General features: G+C 26.6%; 12 protein-coding genes across 12 annotated transcripts; 5 read left to right on the forward strand and 7 right to left on the reverse strand.

Moving 5' to 3' along the window:
* Positions 1-19: 19 nt before the first annotated feature.
* On the forward strand, positions 20-1,588 carry BN7_1555 (Zn(II)2Cys6 transcription factor domain-containing protein; the record flags this gene model as incomplete). Its single annotated transcript, XM_011277816.1, has 1 exon — positions 20-1,588. One exon carries the CDS (start codon positions 20-22, stop codon positions 1,586-1,588), a length of 1,569 nt encoding a protein of 522 aa, XP_011276118.1.
* A 1,143-nt stretch (positions 1,589-2,731) lies between these two features.
* Positions 2,732-4,324, forward strand: BN7_1556 (Zn(II)2Cys6 transcription factor domain-containing protein; the record flags this gene model as incomplete). Its single annotated transcript, XM_011277817.1, has 1 exon — positions 2,732-4,324. One exon carries the CDS (start codon positions 2,732-2,734, stop codon positions 4,322-4,324), a length of 1,593 nt encoding a protein of 530 aa, XP_011276119.1.
* A 108-nt stretch (positions 4,325-4,432) lies between these two features.
* BN7_1557 (uncharacterized protein) lies at positions 4,433-4,897 on the reverse strand (the record flags this gene model as incomplete). The annotated part of the gene is made up of 1 exon (XM_011277818.1): positions 4,433-4,897. The coding sequence occupies one exon, from the start codon at positions 4,895-4,897 to the stop codon at positions 4,433-4,435; it is 465 nt and encodes a 154-aa protein (XP_011276120.1).
* A 281-nt stretch (positions 4,898-5,178) lies between these two features.
* Positions 5,179-6,375, reverse strand: BN7_1558 (heme-dependent oxidative N-demethylase family protein; the record flags this gene model as incomplete). The annotated part of the gene is made up of 1 exon (XM_011277819.1): positions 5,179-6,375. The coding sequence occupies one exon, from the start codon at positions 6,373-6,375 to the stop codon at positions 5,179-5,181; it is 1,197 nt and encodes a 398-aa protein (XP_011276121.1).
* Positions 6,376-6,592: 217 nt separating this feature from the next.
* Positions 6,593-7,138, reverse strand: MPO1 (2-hydroxy-palmitic acid dioxygenase MPO1; the record flags this gene model as incomplete). Its single annotated transcript, XM_011277820.1, has 1 exon — positions 6,593-7,138. The coding sequence occupies one exon, from the start codon at positions 7,136-7,138 to the stop codon at positions 6,593-6,595; it is 546 nt and encodes a 181-aa protein (XP_011276122.1).
* Positions 7,139-7,581: 443 nt separating this feature from the next.
* Positions 7,582-9,093, reverse strand: SNU71 (Snu71p; the record flags this gene model as incomplete). Its single annotated transcript, XM_011277821.1, has 1 exon — positions 7,582-9,093. One exon carries the CDS (start codon positions 9,091-9,093, stop codon positions 7,582-7,584), a length of 1,512 nt encoding a protein of 503 aa, XP_011276123.1.
* A 206-nt stretch (positions 9,094-9,299) lies between these two features.
* On the forward strand, positions 9,300-10,682 carry IME4 (mRNA (N6-adenosine)-methyltransferase; the record flags this gene model as incomplete). The annotated part of the gene is made up of 1 exon (XM_011277822.1): positions 9,300-10,682. The coding sequence occupies one exon, from the start codon at positions 9,300-9,302 to the stop codon at positions 10,680-10,682; it is 1,383 nt and encodes a 460-aa protein (XP_011276124.1).
* Positions 10,683-10,941: 259 nt separating this feature from the next.
* On the forward strand, positions 10,942-11,376 carry COX13 (cytochrome c oxidase subunit VIa; the record flags this gene model as incomplete). The annotated part of the gene is made up of 1 exon (XM_011277823.1): positions 10,942-11,376. One exon carries the CDS (start codon positions 10,942-10,944, stop codon positions 11,374-11,376), a length of 435 nt encoding a protein of 144 aa, XP_011276125.1.
* A 148-nt stretch (positions 11,377-11,524) lies between these two features.
* CDC55 (protein phosphatase 2A regulatory subunit CDC55) lies at positions 11,525-12,880 on the reverse strand (the record flags this gene model as incomplete). The annotated part of the gene is made up of 1 exon (XM_011277824.1): positions 11,525-12,880. One exon carries the CDS (start codon positions 12,878-12,880, stop codon positions 11,525-11,527), a length of 1,356 nt encoding a protein of 451 aa, XP_011276126.1.
* A 453-nt stretch (positions 12,881-13,333) lies between these two features.
* Positions 13,334-14,887, reverse strand: TRP2 (anthranilate synthase TRP2; the record flags this gene model as incomplete). The annotated part of the gene is made up of 1 exon (XM_011277825.1): positions 13,334-14,887. One exon carries the CDS (start codon positions 14,885-14,887, stop codon positions 13,334-13,336), a length of 1,554 nt encoding a protein of 517 aa, XP_011276127.1.
* Positions 14,888-15,759: 872 nt separating this feature from the next.
* Positions 15,760-17,145, forward strand: PTC2 (type 2C protein phosphatase PTC2; the record flags this gene model as incomplete). Its single annotated transcript, XM_011277826.1, has 1 exon — positions 15,760-17,145. The coding sequence occupies one exon, from the start codon at positions 15,760-15,762 to the stop codon at positions 17,143-17,145; it is 1,386 nt and encodes a 461-aa protein (XP_011276128.1).
* Positions 17,146-17,522: 377 nt separating this feature from the next.
* Positions 17,523-18,653, reverse strand: BN7_1566 (3'-5'-exodeoxyribonuclease; the record flags this gene model as incomplete). The annotated part of the gene is made up of 1 exon (XM_011277827.1): positions 17,523-18,653. The coding sequence occupies one exon, from the start codon at positions 18,651-18,653 to the stop codon at positions 17,523-17,525; it is 1,131 nt and encodes a 376-aa protein (XP_011276129.1).
* Between the last annotated feature and the right edge of the window lie 606 nt (positions 18,654-19,259).

Raw genomic sequence — 19,259 nt, forward strand, 5'->3', positions numbered from 1 at the left:
TTATCGGTTATCAAGAACAATGGAATCAACGAGTGGCGCTATCACTGTGTCATCAAGAACTTCAACATCTTCATCTTCTTCATCAGGATCCAGGTCATCCAGGTCATCAAGGTCTTCACGCTCTTCACGTTCTTCCAAGTCATCAAAAGCTTCAATACCCAAACAAAGACCTCCAAAATTACCAGAACCAAAACATAAAAGATCCAAGAATGGTTGTCTAAGTTGTAAAAAATTAAAAATTAAATGTAATGAAGGTAAACCAACTTGTGAATATTGCAGACATACAAATAAACAATGTGTTTATCCTATTCAAGCTCCCTTAAAAGTTGTTAAAAGGAAATCAGTTCCAAAGGAACCTGAAATTAAAGATAAAGATATTCAAGATGATCTAATACAAGATATTGGAATTAATAATAAACCTTTACAAAAATTAAATTCAATGACTATACAATTAGATGTTACAAAATTTGAATTAAAATTACTTAAATTCTACTTGGATTTTGGTACAGAATTTTTCACATTTAATGTTAATCAAAATGCAATGAATTTTTGGGGTAATGAAGTACCACAATTATGGTGTTGTTCAGATCTTATCAAGAATTCTATATATGCAGTTACTTCAGCAAGATTATTAGCAAATTATAAATATGATGATTTACAAAATATTTATATTGAATTTGAAGATGAAACTCAACCTAGAAAAAATTTAAAATTAAATTTATCACAAGAAGTTTCCAGGTATATTAATCAAGTTGAAGAATTAATGAATTTATATACCATGACTTTAAATCCTGATTCTTTTGATATTATTGATATAGTGGGACAGTTATATATTGCTAAAAAGGCATTATCAGGTGCAAAATTAATAGTACCCAAACCTATAATTTATGATGATTTTGGTTTACCCCAAGTTGAAAATTTACAAATTATTCAATTAATGATTGATACAAATAAATTTTTTAAATTTATTCATCCATTAGAATTTAAACTAACAAATACCAAGTATGATCATGTTAGAGATATTGAAATTGAAATTAATAATGATGAATTAATTTTATCAAATGGGACATTTTTATTTATACAACATCTTCGAGATTATGTTTCTAGACATATTGACCCCTTGGATGTTTCATATATTGTTTATCTTGATGCTATATCCAAAATTGAAATTGGAGTTCTTAGAACTTTAAATTTTAAATTCCCAGTTGCGTTATTTAAAATTATAATTGAATTATGTATTGATTATGATTTTTTACAATTATTATTGAAAAAAGATCAATTATCATTAAAAATTTTAAATTATGTTTGTATCTTAAATTTTATTTATCATTATAAAATTTTTCAAAAAAATTTAATGCATGATGAATTTATAAAATTTTATGAACAAATTTCAATACAGAAATTTCAAGGAGGATGGGAAGATGAAATTGATAAAAATTTCCATGATATGACAAAAGCTAAAATTAAGGGGTTATTACCTTATGATTTTAATTTAATTTATTATTTAGGTAAACCAATTAATGAATTTTTAAATGGTGATATGGGATTTATTTCTGAAATTAAAAGTAATTCAGATGTTTTTTTTTAAAAGGTGTGGGCTTATATATATAAACGATATTAATGAATTTATGAATACTATGATATACTATGATTAAACATTATCTGATCAAGTAGTTACCTTTAAACCGAAACCAGAGTCATTTAATTATTTCTATATACTTTTGGTATCTTATGTAGGTCGAAATCTAAAGGGTAACCCTGTCTATAATACTCAACATTTAAATTTAATTTAATTCAAAAAGATTGTATGCAATTGATATTATTTTAAAATAATAGTATGGTAATTAAGACCCAAATATTATTATTAAATAGTTTTTATATTCTAAAACTGTGTTATATGAAATTTTGATTTTTTGAAGTTTATCTATTTTTAAAAATAAATTAAAATTATTAAAATATACTTTATTTGAAAAATTATAAAGTTTAAAGTTTTTCTAATGGAAAATGTACTTAAAAATTATGTAAATATGATAATACTGACTTAATGAATATATAATCAATTAATTTATAGTATAATGTCATACAAAGTTTTTAAATTAATTAAATTAAATTATATTATTATCATGATTACATAAGCGGTATAATTGATAAGAATTAAGGAATTGAGCTTTGAAATACTTTATTTCTATTCAAAACTAAAGATTAAATGAGTTTATGAATAGACTATATATAATCTGTCTGATGGTAATGATAACTGCCATTATTAAGAGTATAATCAATCAATGACCTGCCAATGTCTTAAGGAGATTTGAAAAGATATCATAGTTAAGATTCAATTAATATGTAAGATAAGAATCGAGTACAAAAGAATCTTAAGCTGATCTAAATTTTTAACAAATTAGTGATTTCATTTAATAACAAGTCTTTTGATCAATTATCATTCAAATAATTCAAATAAATAACTATTAAATACTTTTCAAATAGTAATTAATTGAAATTGTGAATTTATTACTCATTGAGATGACTAAGCACTGGTTATTATAGTCATAAAAAATTCTATTTATATAAAACTTTTAATTCCATTAAGAAACTAGAAAATACTCAGTGATAAAGGAAATTTTAAAGAATTACTCATAATATTAGTCAAATCCAAAGACTAAAGAAGAAGAAGTTAAAGAAAGTCTCATTGTCTAATTATCAAATTCTCATTGAAAAGAAAAGTCCTTATTATATGTCCAAACCTCAATCATCAAATACCAACAACAATAATAATACAGATTTAAATGCAACTAACAAAACTTCCACAATTTCCAAAAGATCCAAAAATGGATGTGTCAGTTGTAAGAATCTTAAAATCAAATGTACTGAAGAGAAACCATTTTGTGAATATTGTGTTCACACAGGGAGACAATGTATTTATTTCCAAAAACCATCAGTTAAGATTAAAGTATTTAAGAAAAAATTGGGTAGACCAAGAAAGAAATCTAAGGAGTCTGTTGATTCAGGTGAAACAGTTGAAAGCAGTGATTCAAAGGATAAAATTGATATAAGTTCAAGAAGTACAAGTTCTAGTTCAACACCACCAGATTTACAATTAATAAATTCAAAATCAAATAAAAATTTAAATTCTCCACAAATTCAATTAGAAATAACACCATTTCAATTAAATTTATTAAAATTTTATTTAGAATTTGGTGCAGATTTTTTTACATTTAATGTCTTGGAAAAAACTCATAATTTTTGGGAATTTGAAGTACCTCAATTATGGTGTCAATCAGATTTAATTAAAAATTCCATTTATATGTTGAGTAGTGTTAGATTATTAGCAAATTATGAAGAATCTTCATTTCAAAATATTCATATTGAATATGATGATAATTCAAATTCACAAATTGTTAAAAATTCATCATCAATAAGTTCTTCATCAAGTATTAATTTATACCAACAAGCTAAACATTATTTAAACAAGACTTATGAATTAATGAATATGTATCAAACTATACTTGGTAATGGAATATCAATTTTCCATGAAAATCCCTCAAATGATGCATTCCAAGATTCTTCAGATATTGTGGGACAAATATTAATTTCAAATCTTTGTTTAACAGTTGCATGTGGTATGTTGTCAAATGAAAGTGTTAAATACCCATTGGATCCAAAATTAAAAGATATTTCACATTTTAAAATGTTTGAAATGATTCAAATTTTTAAACAATTCCAATTAATCCTAAATTTAAATTATTCTTCTTTAAAAAACTCAAAATATTTAAATATGTTTGGTCATGATTATTCTACCCCGATACAAGAACCATTCATTTGGTCAATCCATCTTAGGAATTATGTTTCTCAAAACCTAGATCCATTAGATTTTTTACAAATTAGTTGTTTTAATTTGATTTCAAGAATTGAATCATGTTGTCATAAAGCTATTCATCAATCTTATCCAATGGCATTGATCCATCCAATAAGAGAAGTATTCCTAGATGAAGATTTATTAACAGCATTCACACAGGGGAATAAAGTCGTTGTTAAAATTATGTATTATCTTTGTTCCCTTTTAGGGATATTTGATTTTAAATTATCAAAAGGTTGTACAGTTTGGAATGAAATTATTGAATTTCATAAGACAAGATCATTATTTGAACATGATGGAAATTTTGAAGATGATTGGGATGAAAATGTTTATAATACTTTGATGGCAAGAAGAGAATGTAAAATTATTTATGATTTTAATTTGATTTTCTTTTTGGGGAAACCTGTTGGAGATTTTATGAATGGGAAGATAAAATTAATAAAGAAGGATTATCCACCTGTGTTTTTTTAAAAATGGTGTGTTTATTCATTAATTCATTATATATACAGTTTATTTATTTATAAAATTGGTGTAGATTACGTTTAATTTAGCTATTCGCTAAATCAAACTTTATAGTCTTTACAAACACGTCCCTAAAGATCTATTCAAACCCTTAACAACTTCCTCATACTTCCTCATACTCTCAAAAACAACATTCTTATCAAACCTCCCCTGGATTAAATCAGGAACAAACTTAGCATTCAATTTCTTATTAATAAACCCTTGTTTGGAATTTTGATATTCAATCAAATTATCCAAGATCTTCTTAGCTAAAAATAAATCCATATCCTTTTGACCTGGGTTTTCTGAGACAGCCATTGTCATTAAGTTTAAAGTTTTTAATAAATTTGGTATTGGAGAATGAATCCGTTCTTTTATGTAGTTTTTATAATTTGTTTGGATGAATGTTCTTCTTGATATGAATTTTTTTAATCTCATGAATTTTGCATATATTATAAGTCTTTGGATATTTTCTGGATGGTTAGATAATGTAGGAGATATGTGAATGGAGCTTTCTAGTATTCTTAATTGTCTTTTCTTCATTGTATGTGGTATATTTATTGGTATTTTTGATTGATTGTTTTTTAATTATAATGTGAAAATATTGAGTATTAAATACCGGGTATAAACTTTTTGAAAAAACACTATGAAAAATGACAGTTGGATATGAATTTTTATGAATTTTATAACCATTAATCATTTAAATTTACGTATAAAATACTTTTGATTATATTAATTTTATTGTATTAATTCACTATATACAAATTCTATAAATCATATCATACGTTTCAAAATTTATCTTACTTTATTTCAAGGTTACAATATTAACTATGTAATGGACCAATCTCAGGCCTATCACAACCATCACTTTCCCAATTCATAAACTTAACAACAGCATCCCCCCATTCAGGTCTTCTTTTATATTGACCAATAACTTCTTGCATCCCCTGGATCCCACCCACTAATTCATCAGCAAGACCTTCTTCTCTAATTTTCCACATTGGTGTTAAATAAGTTCTAATGGAAAAAACTATACTTTGAGTTTTTGGTAATCTTGTTAATACTTGACGTTCAGATCTAAAATAAACTTGTCTTTTGAAGTCTAGGTGATCTGGGTTTAGGCTCTTGATTTCTTCATCTTCTGTACCTTTATTGGCATCAATAACAAATATTTTGTTATGAGTTTGAATAGACCAATTATTTCTCTTAACGAATAAACCAGGTTTTAATTTTTCAAAAAATTTATTCATTTGTGATCTAAGTTTTGTACGATATTCTGGAACTGGGCCATGAATTTCTGTTAATGGTTTTTGAAATCTTTCTATTGGGTCAAAACCTGCAGCGAATGCAAAAACACCACCTTTGAAAATATATTCATCTGTATTATGTCCCTTAGGATCTGGGAACATTAAGATGAAATCTTCTTCAATAAATCTTGATAAACAATGTAATAATTCCTTTGGTGGTATAGAATATGGATCTAATGGGATAGAATCACCTCTAATCAAATTTAATATTTTCCCCTGGTCAAGGTCAATTTTAAAACACATTGGATAACGTTCAAGCATAAATTTTGTAGTTTCTTGATAAAATTCAATCACAGTAGGGATACAATCTTCAGTCATGAATACACAATGATCTGTTAAGTTTGGTGTTGATACAGTACCATATTTTATTGTGGTATAATCTTTATAAGTATTCTCGACAAGAAACCATTCATCTGGTTCGATATTATGAATTCCCATGACTAATTTATATTCACCTTTTTTAAAAGGTCTATATCTATAAGGTTCTGCTTGGGTCCATTGGAATTCAGATTCTACTGAGTTATATCTCTTAGGGGAATTGATTATTGGGTTATCATTGTTTTTGTTATCAGTTGGTTTATGTTTGACTTCTTTTGCAATAGTTTTATAGATGACGAGACATAACAATGGGAATGTTATAGATTTTGATAATAAGAGATCTATTGAAGTGGATGGATTGGATGTAATTGATTGAATGATATCTAGTAGTACCATTATTCTTGAACTTGTAATCAATAAAGATCACTTTAATACTATAAAATCAGTTGTTTATCTCACAATAAAATATATTTTTTTTTTCATTATCTGGTTGTATGAATCATACTTAATCTTTACACCTTTAACGGGATTCCAATTCCGTTATCGCTGTGAAACATAATAAACTACAAAAAAATACAATTCATAAACTCATAAAATAAATATAAATAAACAACTAGTTTTTCTTTGATTCTTTAAATTTTTGAATATTAATTTCAACTTTTGAATCAATTTCATGTTTTAACTCTTGTCTAAATCCCAATAAAAACATTAATTCAAATAATACAAAAAATGGAGCTAAAACTAAAGCTTGAACCAAGTTATCTAATAAAGCAGGAGCTCTTTTTTCAAAAACTCCATGACCAATGAATTGAACAATCCAACTGATGATGAATAACATGATGAATATATGATTAATTGAACTTTTTATTGTTTCATTTGATGTCAACTGAGTAAAATAAATTGATGATGATAGTAATATAGGAGTTGCAATCAAACCACCAATTAAATCTAGGTATAAATAGAATGCAGAATATCCAATACTCATAATTAAACTAGCATTAAAATAATCATTTGGAATCAAATCACTTTTTAAATTTGTTAATAACCCACTTGAAACAAATAAAATTATTGGAACAAATATTGAATGAATCAAGACATTTATGGTATTATAATGATAAGATTTGTAAAAAACTAATTGATCTGATAAATTAAGACCCATTGCAATAATTATGAGAGTTATAAAGAACAATGATATTAATAATATTGAAATAAAACATGGTAATAAAATCATATTTATATTTAAATTCCTCAAAGTTTACCGAAAATTCCTTTAAAAGTAGTTTTATGTATAATGGTTTATGAGAATATTCAAAAATAACCAATTAAAATGTGAAAAACGAATGATTTTATGTAAATGATTACTTAATGTGGTAATTGCGTGATGTGTTATTATAGGAAATTACTGAATGTAGTAATTGCGCAATAATTATTCAATGCCCATTACCCAATGGAGTAATCCACTTGAAAAACGTACCATCAAGAGGAGAAAATACAACCAATTAAATTAAAGAATTTATAAATGGAGAATTTAAAGTATAAGATGATCAGATTTAAATGATTATCGATTAGATTATTTGATCTTCAGGGGAAATTATATATTATTTATAACAATGTTATCTGTTCTTCCAAGTTTAACCATATTTTATCACCAATTTTAATAGAATCTTCATCAAATGTTTCATTTAATTCTTTAATTAATTCAACTTTACTTTTTGTATCTTTAATAATCTCTAAGATATATTCTAATAATTCATCTTCTTGTGTTCCTAAGAATTCTTGAATTATTTGGTTAATAATTGGTTTTAATCTTGTTAATACTTGTTCCAATTGTGATTCATCCAAGTCATCTATAGTAACTTGTTCTTTTTGTTTTAATGGAATGTTTATATTTATACTTTCCAAGAAATTCATACTTTGAGATTTAATCTCTAATTGATGTTTTTCTTCTTCTCGATCTTTTGAATCCATATCTTCTTCCATGATTTTATCTCTATTTGATGGTTTAAATTGACCTAATTCCATACCATTAATATCTTTATTTAAACTTCTTTCATAATTATTTAAATCATTAAATTTTTCAATTAATTCTTGATTATAAGATTCTTCATGTTCAACTACTTTCAATTTATTATTATAATTCTTTAACATTTCTTCTTTTTGTAAATTAATTTGCTCCTTTTCATAATCTTCATCATTTAAATCATCTTCATCACTACTATCATCATCATCTTCCACAATCTCACTTTCTTCATTTTGAAATTTTTCAAATAATTTTCTTAATTGACCCTTTGACCTTTTTAATTCTTCCAAAGATTCTTTAGCACGTTTTTTACGTTCATTTTCAAGGACTTTTAATCTAAATTCTTTAATATCTTTATATAATTGTGGTAATACATCTTGTGGTAAATCAATTAATTCCATTTCATCAATTTTATAATCTAATCCATGATCTATAGGTTTTTCTAATTTTGACCCTTCTAATAATTCATTAATCTTATTCCTTAACCCTTCTTGATCCAATTTATCAACAGTTATTTGTGAATCATTTATCAAATTTTCAGTATTATCTTCAATACAAATTTCCCATTGAGAATCATCATATTTAAATCCATTCAATCCCAAAAATTTTTTAATTTGAGATAAATTTACTAAACCATCTTCATTAATAAACCTTATGAATATAATCTTATCTTGATTATTCCCATCAATACAACTCCAAACATATTCCCCTGTGGTTAAATAATTCAATACTTGTTCAATTATTAAATTATTTAATATTTTAACTCCTTTTATAACAATTTCCATTAATTGATCTTTTAATCCTTGAGGTTTAAATGATTTTAATTCTAAGAATTTTGATAATTCATATTGTTCTTTAGTAACACTCATTTGATCAACTTCATTATTTTCATCGGTTTCTTTAAAAGCTTTAAGATTTTGTTTATTATTATTTATTAAATGTAATTGATTTTTATATATTGGGATTGCACCTATTTTACTTTGTTTTATAGCATTGGATTGATCAAGTCCTTTGAATTGAGATAAGTCTGGTAATATGGAGTCTATTGATTCTGAAGGTGATTGGTATGATGTGAATGTGGTGATTTTAGACATTGTTTATAATTGATAGTGATCTTTAGTATCTTGTTGATATTGATATTGGTGATATTTTGTATTTAATTTTTCATGGTTTTAATTTTCTTATATAAACGCGAATTTGAAACAGTTTTGATGAATTTGATTTCCAATATAAATAATGAAGGAAATCCATAAAATTTGAATACTTTTTTACTTTTCATTTAAAAGATCATTGTTCTATAATGATTGATTTTCAATTAATATCATTCTTAAAAGATCACCATAGACTACTCATAAACCAACCAATCAATGGATGTATCTACACAATTTTCACGCTTTTCAAGAATCAATATAATGGTGGTATTGAATATGAAGAATTTATTAAAAAATTAAATCTTTTAATTAAAATTGATCCATTTATAATTCAATTCAGATCTAATACAAACCAGGAAGAAATTGAATTCATAAATACTTTAAATCTAGATATATTATTGCAAAAATTGAATAATTCAAATGAAATTTCAAACCCAATTATAAAGAAAGAATCATCAACATCACAATTAGATCAATTACAAGATTTATTAAAACCAAATAACAACCCAGATTTAATAAAATTATACTCCCTTATCAACTACACATCAACTTCTACAAAATTATCAAAAGAAAAATTAAAATTCACAACCCCCAAGTATCCATTCATTGAAATTTGTAATAATCAACAACATATTCATCTAACAAAAACCAACACCCAATGTTTCCAAACCAAAATACATTTCATCCCATTGATTAAAAACCATACAGATGCCTCTTTAGGTGATTGTTCTTATTTAGATACATGTCATAAAATGGATACATGTCGTTATATTCATTATCAAAAACATATACCACAAGAATACCTAAACTCTGTGGAACAAAAATGTAATGAATTTAATTCCACCATCATCAAAAACCAAAAAACATCATTTTGGAATATTAATGGATCTACAGCAACAATTTCAAGACCAGTATTACCACCACAATGGATAAATTGTGATGTTCGAAAATTTGATTTCTCAATATTGGGGAAATTTGCAGTTGTTATAGCAGATCCTGCTTGGAATATTCATATGAATTTACCTTATGGAACTTGTAATGATACTGAATTAAATTCATTACCATTAAGTTCAATACAAGATGAAGGTATTATTTGTCTTTGGGTCACTGGTAGGACTATTGAAATTGGTAAAAAAGCATTGGTTAATTGGGGGTATAAAGTTTCAAATGAAATTATTTGGATAAAGACAAATCAATTGGGTAGAACTATATGTACAGGAAGAACAGGTCATTGGCTAAACCATTCCAAAGAACATTTAATCATTGGTATAAAAGGTTCTCCCAATTGGTTAAATAAAAATTTAGAAACTGATATCCTAGTTAGTGGAACTCGTGAAACTTCAAGAAAACCTGATGAATTATATGGAATGATGGAAAGATTAGTTGGACCTCATGCACGTAAATTAGAAATATTTGGTAGAGATCATAATACAAGATTTGGTTGGTTTACTATTGGGAATCAATTAAAGGGGAATCAAATTGTGGAGCATGATGTTTTGAAGAGGTATGAGACTAGTAAGATGAGGGGGTAATCGATGTAACCTAGCACTATTGGAACTATGTTTATATATTATTTGCTATGAATTTATGACTATTTGATTTAATGTTTATTGTTTTTTTATGTAGTTGTGTTTTCCCTTTTACTTCCCAATTAGGAAGTCAACATTCCACCCAATGAAATTTCCTAAAAAAAACATCACCAACAAAAAACGAATTCAAAAATCAAATTAATAAAAATCACATCATTAAAAGAAGAAGAAGATACTAGGAGTTAAAATAAGGACAATAACAATGTTCAGAAACGTCATTTCTAAACAAAGAGGAGCAATCCGTCAACAAATCAGAACTAACCATCACGGTCATCATCAAGAATTACCACCATGGGCTTTTGAACAAGCTTATCCAAAAGGTGGTGACAAGAAAGCTGCTGAAGCTTTTAAATCTCATGCAAAACATGAAAAAGAACATGCTGAAGGTACTACAAATTTATGGAGAAAAATCTCATTCTTCATTGCTGCTCCTGCTATTGTTGCTACTGCTATTAATACATATTATGTTGAAGCTGCTCATGCTAAACATCGTGAACATTTAGCTCATGTTTCTGATGAAGATTGGCCAAAACAATATGATTTCCAAAATATTAGATCAAAATCTTTCTTTTGGGGTGATGGTGATAAAACTTTATTTTGGAATCCTGTTATTAATCGTCATCCAAAATCTGATTAATTTTAATCAAACTATTTACAAATATACTTTATTTATATGATATTCGAGGAAACAAATTAAAAATTAAATAGTCATTATATGGAAAAATTTTATGTTTATGAAATACAAATATTGTAGTTAAAAGTTTAAACCATTATATTAAAATCATTCATAAAGTTGAAAAAATATATAAATTATTTGTTGCAGCAATTGCAACAGAATTTTCAAATGGATGCCATGATAAATGTAATATACTTTTTTTAAAATCAATATTATCTAATTCTAAATCTCTTTTCAACATTGTTGGTATACCATTTTTTCTTTTATTTAATTGATGTTGTTGTTGCTTTTTAGATCTGAAAGCAGATCTATCAGCTTGTAAAATAATTTCATCACCTTGATTATTATTAGGATTTGTAACATCTGGATAAATCATAAAATTACTATTATAAGATCCAGTCATAACTGATTTACCATCACCACTAAATGTACATTCAAATTTATCAAATATAGCATCATTTTCATAAGTATCACATAATTTATCTCTTAATTGTTCATGAATATTTATAGTTTTAACCGGTTCTTTTTCCATTGCAACATCCCATATTTTAACAGTCATATAATCTCGACTTGCAATATAACGACCATCTGCACTAAATTTAACATCTGATATACTTGAAGTAATTTCTGTAAAGAAATTATGATTTGATGGATCAACATATTCTTCAAAAACTTTTGCATGAGAATCACATAGAGCATTTTCTCTCATATCTGCTAATTTTATTGCACCTTTTGATGAAGAATACATAAATAAATTACAACTTTGTGGATGGAATTCAGCACTTGTTATAACTTCAGTTAATTCTTCCATATTTGCAGGTTTAATATCAACTATATTAAAACTTTGATCTGGAATATTTAAATTCCATAAATTAATTCTTAAATCATCTGTACTCATAAAAGTTTCTGCATCTGAATTTATTGAAATTGCATTGATATGATAAGCATGAGCATTTGAATAAATTCTTTTTGGTGATGCTGCAACTATTTTATCATGTAATGTTAATCTTGGTAAATGTAATGAATTAAGGGATAATTTTGAAGAAATTTGTGAATTTTTATATTGAAATTCACTTAAATTATTTTCTGCAACCATTTTAATTTGTTTATCATAAATTTTCCATAATTTTATAGTCTTGTCATTAGTTGATAAAAGGAAATGAGCTTGATTTGTACGTTTACACCATTTAATTTTATTAATTTTTTCTTCAATTTCTAAACTTTTCAAATAATCAAATTCTGCATCATGACTTTGAAATTCTGTATGAAATCTATATTCACAACTATTTTGTTTATCACTATTTCTTTCAAATAATACAACTCGACCACCACGATCACCAGTTGCTAAATAATCACCAGTATGATCAAATTCCACAGTTGATATGATATCAGCTTCTGTAATGACGATATCAGCTTTATCACCAAAACATTGACTAAACTTGAAGTTATGAGGATCTTCAGCCATGATCTATATTAGTCTCTATATTAATGTATTGTAATATGTATATGAAATGTTAACCAAATGGTCTAAATCAATATCTCTCTCTGTCAAGGGGCAACCAAAACAAGCACGAATAAACAAAACCAACACAGCACCAATTGACACAGACTTAAAACACACAAACACACAGGGTTATTCCAACTAAAGCAACACCAATCAATTGAATCAAACACCAACAATCAATGAATAGTTTCTCAATTGATTAACTAACAAATAATTAAAATTTGAGTGTTTTTTGGTTTTTTTGTTGACATCAAGCAAAAAAAATGAAATTTTGAAAAACCAAAAAGAATTCGCGAATTCAATATTTGACCTATAAAGATACCCGGAATATCAAATACCAAATATCAAGTACAATTCATACAAAATTACAATATTTTAATGGAAATTGTTTTAATTATAGTATATACACTGGGTCTAATGCTCCCCATTAGCCAACTTCTCGGTCCAGATCTTTTCAGCCTCAACAATAGTGTTATTATTAGCCTTCATCTTATTCATGGTTTCAATATATTCATCATATGGATCACTATCGAAAACAATACCACCACCAGCTTGTAAATATGCAACACCATCTTTAACAACCATAGTTCTCAAAGCGATACATGTATCCATGGTCTTATTATCATATGACCATGATCCAACTGCACCGGCATAAACACCTCTTTTTTCACCTTCTAATTCTCCAATTAATTCCATTGCTTTAACTTTTGGAGCTCCTGATACGGTACCAGCTGGGAAAATTGATCTGAATGCATCAAATCTTGTCTTATCATCTCTTAGGGTACCACTAACTTGTGAAGTTAAATGCATAACATGACTAAATCTTTCCACTGTTAATAATCTATCAACATTAGTTGTAGTTGGTTTACAAATTCTATTAATATCATTACGTGCTAAATCAACAAGCATAACATGTTCTGCACGATCTTTTAATGATGATTTTAATTCATGTGCTAATTCATCATCTTCCTCGGTGGTTTTACCACGTTTTATAGTACCTGCAATTGGATGTGTTATAATTTTATCTTGAGAATCTGATTTAACTAATAATTCAGGTGATGCACCAACAATTTGAAAATCTAAATAATCAATATAAAACATATATGGAGATGGATTAACTGTTCTTAAATGACGATAAATATTAAAAGGATGTAATGATGTAGGTCTTGCAACTCTTTGTGAAGGAACTGCTTGAATAATATCACCTTTTAAAATATGATTTTTTAAATTTTTAACATGACCTTCATAACCATCTTGACCAATATTTGATTGGAAATCTTGATTTAATTCAATTGGACCTTGTTTTGGGAATGGAATTGGAATTGATTCATCTAATAATGTAGTTTCAATTTCATTAATTGCTTTCTTAGCTAATTCATATTTTTCATTAATAGTAGCATCATCATCATTAATATCAATTGAAATATTATTAATAACTTGAAATCTTTGGAAAACATTATCAAAAGCAATAATAATATCACAAAGCATTAATGAAGCTTCAGGTAATTTTAAAACATCTTTTAAATCTCTTTTGGTTTTAGGTTCAAAATAACGAATACAATCATATGATATATAACCAATAGCACCACCACTTAAACGTGGGATACCAGGTAATTGAGCTTGACGATATTGACTTAATTCTTGTTCTAATAAGACTAAAGGATCAACTTCTTTATTAAATTCAGGACCTGTCTTGATTGTTTTTTTTGGATTGAAACCAATAAATGAATATCTATCAACAGTATCACCATTTTTAGCACTTTCAAAAAGGAAACTTTCAGTTTTTTTATGAGAATCATCACCAATCTTGGTTAATTTTAAATAAGCAATATGTGCAGTAATTGAATCATTTGAAACTAATGAATAAATTGGATATAAATTTGGAATTTTATCTGTTGATAATTCTTCACGATCTTTTTTGATGATGGATATTAATGAATCCAATGAAGGTTGGATAGGAGCAGGCATTGTTAATATATTCAACTGGTCAACTGATAGTATTATACTTCAATGATTAAGTGTTTAAGTTTTAGTAATGAATCATGAATCACCGAGACATTATTAGTTTTTTAAAAAAAATTTAAAAGTGAAAAATGACATTGGATATGATGGGTGAATTGGGATAACATGGTGAGTTTGTTAGTAAAAGATGTGTAATTTTCGAGTATATCATAGATCTAATAGTGAACGATATAATGATGCTTTAAAAAACTATTATATCTTGTTTATTCATCATGTTATTCACTATTCAATCATTATTCATTTGCCAGCTTCCATAATAAACTTGTTCTAAATTCCCATTTTAATCACGTGAAATTTAAATTTTTTTTTTCTTGATTTTTTTTTTTTTTTCGTTGGTTTTTTTTTGAAGGCAAAACAAAATCAAAAAATCAAAAAATCAAAATTCAAACAAAACAAAGAAAACAAATCAAAAAATCAACAATTTTGTTTTGACATTCAAAGAACTGCTGCTTGTGTTTCATTTGTTTATTAATCAGATAATTGAATTGGATCTCATTTAGGCACACAAGAGAGATTAGACCGCCCTTTTGATAGCCCATCCCCAGGAAATCTAGATAGGAAGAAAAGTATATCCAGAAAGGTACAGAGCTGCTGGAAAGAGTTATATCAAGATCAATTAGTGAAAATAATCAGTTGATTGAAAAGAGAGATTAAAGACATATCAATTGTATTCATATCCCAATTAGACAACAAGAAAAAGATATAAAAAGATATAAAGATATAAAGAAAGATCTATATTCATATCCATATCCATACACAACCAAATAGAATCTCAATTCATTCCAATTTTAAATCACATATAATATATATCATTAACAATGGGTCAAATTCTATCACAACCAGTTACAGAAAAAGAATCTGAATCAAACCAAAATAAAAATCTTGCTTATGGTTTATCAAGTATGCAAGGTTGGAGAATTAGTATGGAAGATGCTCATTCAACAATTTTAAACTTACATAACTATTCAAATGATGAGAACAAGACTGATGATGATAATGATGATAAGACCTCTACAACCACTACCAAAGATAAAAATTCAAGTATAGATCCAGTTGCATTTTTTGGTGTTTATGATGGTCATGGTGGTGATCGTATTGCTAAATATACTGGTGAAAATCTTTATAAATTAATACCAAAAGAACCTGAATTCATCAAGGGAAACTATGGTAAAGCTTTACAAAATGTTTTCCTTTCAACTGATAGACAAATTTTACAAGATGATGAATTGAAAACTGATCAAAGTGGTTGTACTGCAACAACTGTATTAATTGATTCTGAAAAAGTTGTTTGTGCAAATTCAGGTGATTCAAGAACTGTTTTATCCGTTAATGGTTTTGCTAAACCTTTAAGTTATGATCATAAACCAAATAATGAAGGTGAACATGCAAGAATTTGTGCTGCTGGTGGTTTTGTTGATATTGGTCGTGTTAATGGTAATTTAGCATTATCAAGAGCTATTGGTGATTTTGAATTTAAAAAATCTTTTGATTTACCACCAGAAGAACAAATTGTCACAGCATTCCCTGATATAATTGAACATAATTTAACAAAAGATGATGAATTTGTTGTTTTAGCTTGTGATGGTATTTGGGATTGTTTATCTTCACAACAAGTTGTTGAAGTTGTTAGAAAGGGAATTCATTTACGTAAATCTCTTGTTGAAATTTCTGAAGCTTTAATTGATATTTGTTTAGCTCCAAGTTCAGGTGGTTCAGGTATTGGTTGTGATAATATGTCTATTGTTATTGTTGCTCTTTTACAAGGTCAAACTTTAGAAGAATGGTATGAATCAATAATTTCAAAAGGTGGTCCAATTTCTGAAGATTTTGAAACTGTTGCAAATGAAATTTATTCAGAAGAAGAACGTTCTCAAGCTATTCAACAATCAACTCATGAAGAAAATGTTGTTGGTACAGATGAATTAAAATCAAGTTTTTCAATTCAACAATTATTAGAAAATAATTTATTAACAAGTCAAAATGGTGTATTATATTTAGATAGTTCAAATATCTTAAGTTCTTTAGGTGTTGATAAATCTCAAATTGGTGAAGGTGAAGGTGAAGGTGAAGATTCAGAAGAAGGTGTTGAAACTAATGAAGATGGTTCCAAATCAGGTCCAGTAACAGAATTAAAAGATGATGAAGATGATGAAGAACAAAGTTCTAAACCAACATCATCAGGTTCATCAGGTTCAAATGAATAAACTTTTCTTCCAAAAAATAAAGAATACAATAATTTTCCTTACAACATTTTTAATTCCATCAAATTATAATTAATTTTCAAGAAACTAATTATTAAAATCTCATTATGTATATTATAAATTATGTTAAATCTCATTTTATACAATGTCTATTATATTAATTTTTTATGTGTGTTTTTTACGTTCAAATTAACTTTATCATTGATTTATATATAAATTTTTTTCAAATTAATTTTTCATGAATTAACGTCATATCTTATCATATATATGCAGTTTTCAGCTTTTATTTTATTAATGATTTCTTACAATTTACATGATTTATTGTTTGCATTTATTATATATCTCTAATATATAAATCTATAACCTTTATATTTAACAGCCTAATACGTAAAAAATTCTTCATCAACATCATCAATTTTAAATAAATCTAAAGAATTTTTCCAAGCAGATTTAACAACATTCTCAACAGATTCATTTTGTAAATTAGCAATAATTTCAACAACTTGACCAATATGAACAGGTTCATTTCTTGATTTAATTAAAGGTGCTGATTTTTCACCAATTAATGTACGTTCATTAATATTAAATCTTTCATAATGTTCTTTTTTCAATAATGGGAATGGTAATATTGGGTCTAATTTTATAGGTTGTTGCTTTTTAGATGGTGTTGAAGTCCCTGAAGATGGAGTTGATGGAGTTGAAATTTCTGATTGAGGTGTAATAACTAATGGATAAGTTTCATTTGGATATGAAGTTAGGTATTTATAACCTGCATGAGTCTTCCTAATTTCACACCATGGTGCATCAGTTTCAATCATTAATCTATCTAGTGGGATTTGTGAAACAACTTTTAAATTTTCTTCAGTCTTGAGAGAACATCCATTTACACCAATATAAAAACCTAAATCTAATAATTTTTTTAATTCATCTTCTGTACCAGTAAATGAATGAACAACACCATTTGGGATCTTGGATAAATATGGTTTTATTATTTGGATAAAATCATCATTTGCAGCTCTCATATGTAAAAATAAAGGTAATCCAACTTCAATTGCTATATCTAATTGTTTTTGAAAATATTTACATTGATGATCTTTTGGTGTATAATGTAATCGATCATAATCTAAACCAATTTCACCAAATGCTTTAACAATCCCAGATTTTTTACCACTTATAGCTAATTCTTTTAAATTATCTAAATATTGACTTTCATTTTCTGAATTAATTTCATTAACAGAGCATGGATGAACTCCCACGGTTGAATAAAGATAATTTGGATACGAATTTGCAATATTTAAAGTAGTTCTACTTTCTTCTAATGATGAACCTGTTAATAACATTCCTCTGACGTTGAAAGTTTTAGCACGTAAGATAACATCTTCTATATCTGATGGATGAGCTGGTTTCCCATTATATTCACCATGAAACATTGGATCTGTGAAATTAACACCAATATCAAAATATTTTATTGATTTATTGAATGGGATTGATTGTTTACGATCTGTTGACATTTTGAGTTTGTTAATTAAAGAATGGAAGATCTTTGTTCTTCGAATGATATGAGAAAACACTTTAAATGAGTTGAGATTGGTTGATGGTGGTTGGCTCCAAGTTTCAAGTTCCAAGTTGTTATGAAGGTTTTCAAGATGTATAGATTTTTTTTATGTCAAATTTCTCGAGAACGTGAAAAAAAAAGACTACAATTACAATATCTAACAAATTTCGAAAATGTAAAGCTAAGATCAATAAATACTACAATGTACTCAAATATTAATAGATTAATAGATATCAAATTTATATCACTATATAATAAAGTAAAATTAAAAAAATATCCAATATATTTGATTTAAAATCAGAGTGTAATCGCAAGTCTCGTCCCTGTTATTTAACTCTGAGCTTGACTCTATGTTGCATTTGTATCTCATCATATTAAAAATCAAATAATAGATATTCTTTCAATCTTCACTAAAATGATATCTATTTATAAGTTATTATGGAAGTCTGGTATATTTGACTATACAATTCTCTTTCATTTTGAAAAGAACAGACTTTTGAAGTTAAGAGTGACGTCCATGAATCAAGAGTAAGCTCCATTGGGTTAATCATATTTCATTTCA

The sequence above is a fragment of the Wickerhamomyces ciferrii genome, contig 00033, assembly GCF_000313485.1.
Source record: "Wickerhamomyces ciferrii WGS project CAIF00000000 data, strain NRRL Y-1031 F-60-10, contig 00033, whole genome shotgun sequence".
Lineage (NCBI taxonomy): Eukaryota > Fungi > Ascomycota > Saccharomycetes > Phaffomycetales > Wickerhamomycetaceae > Hansenula > Hansenula ciferrii.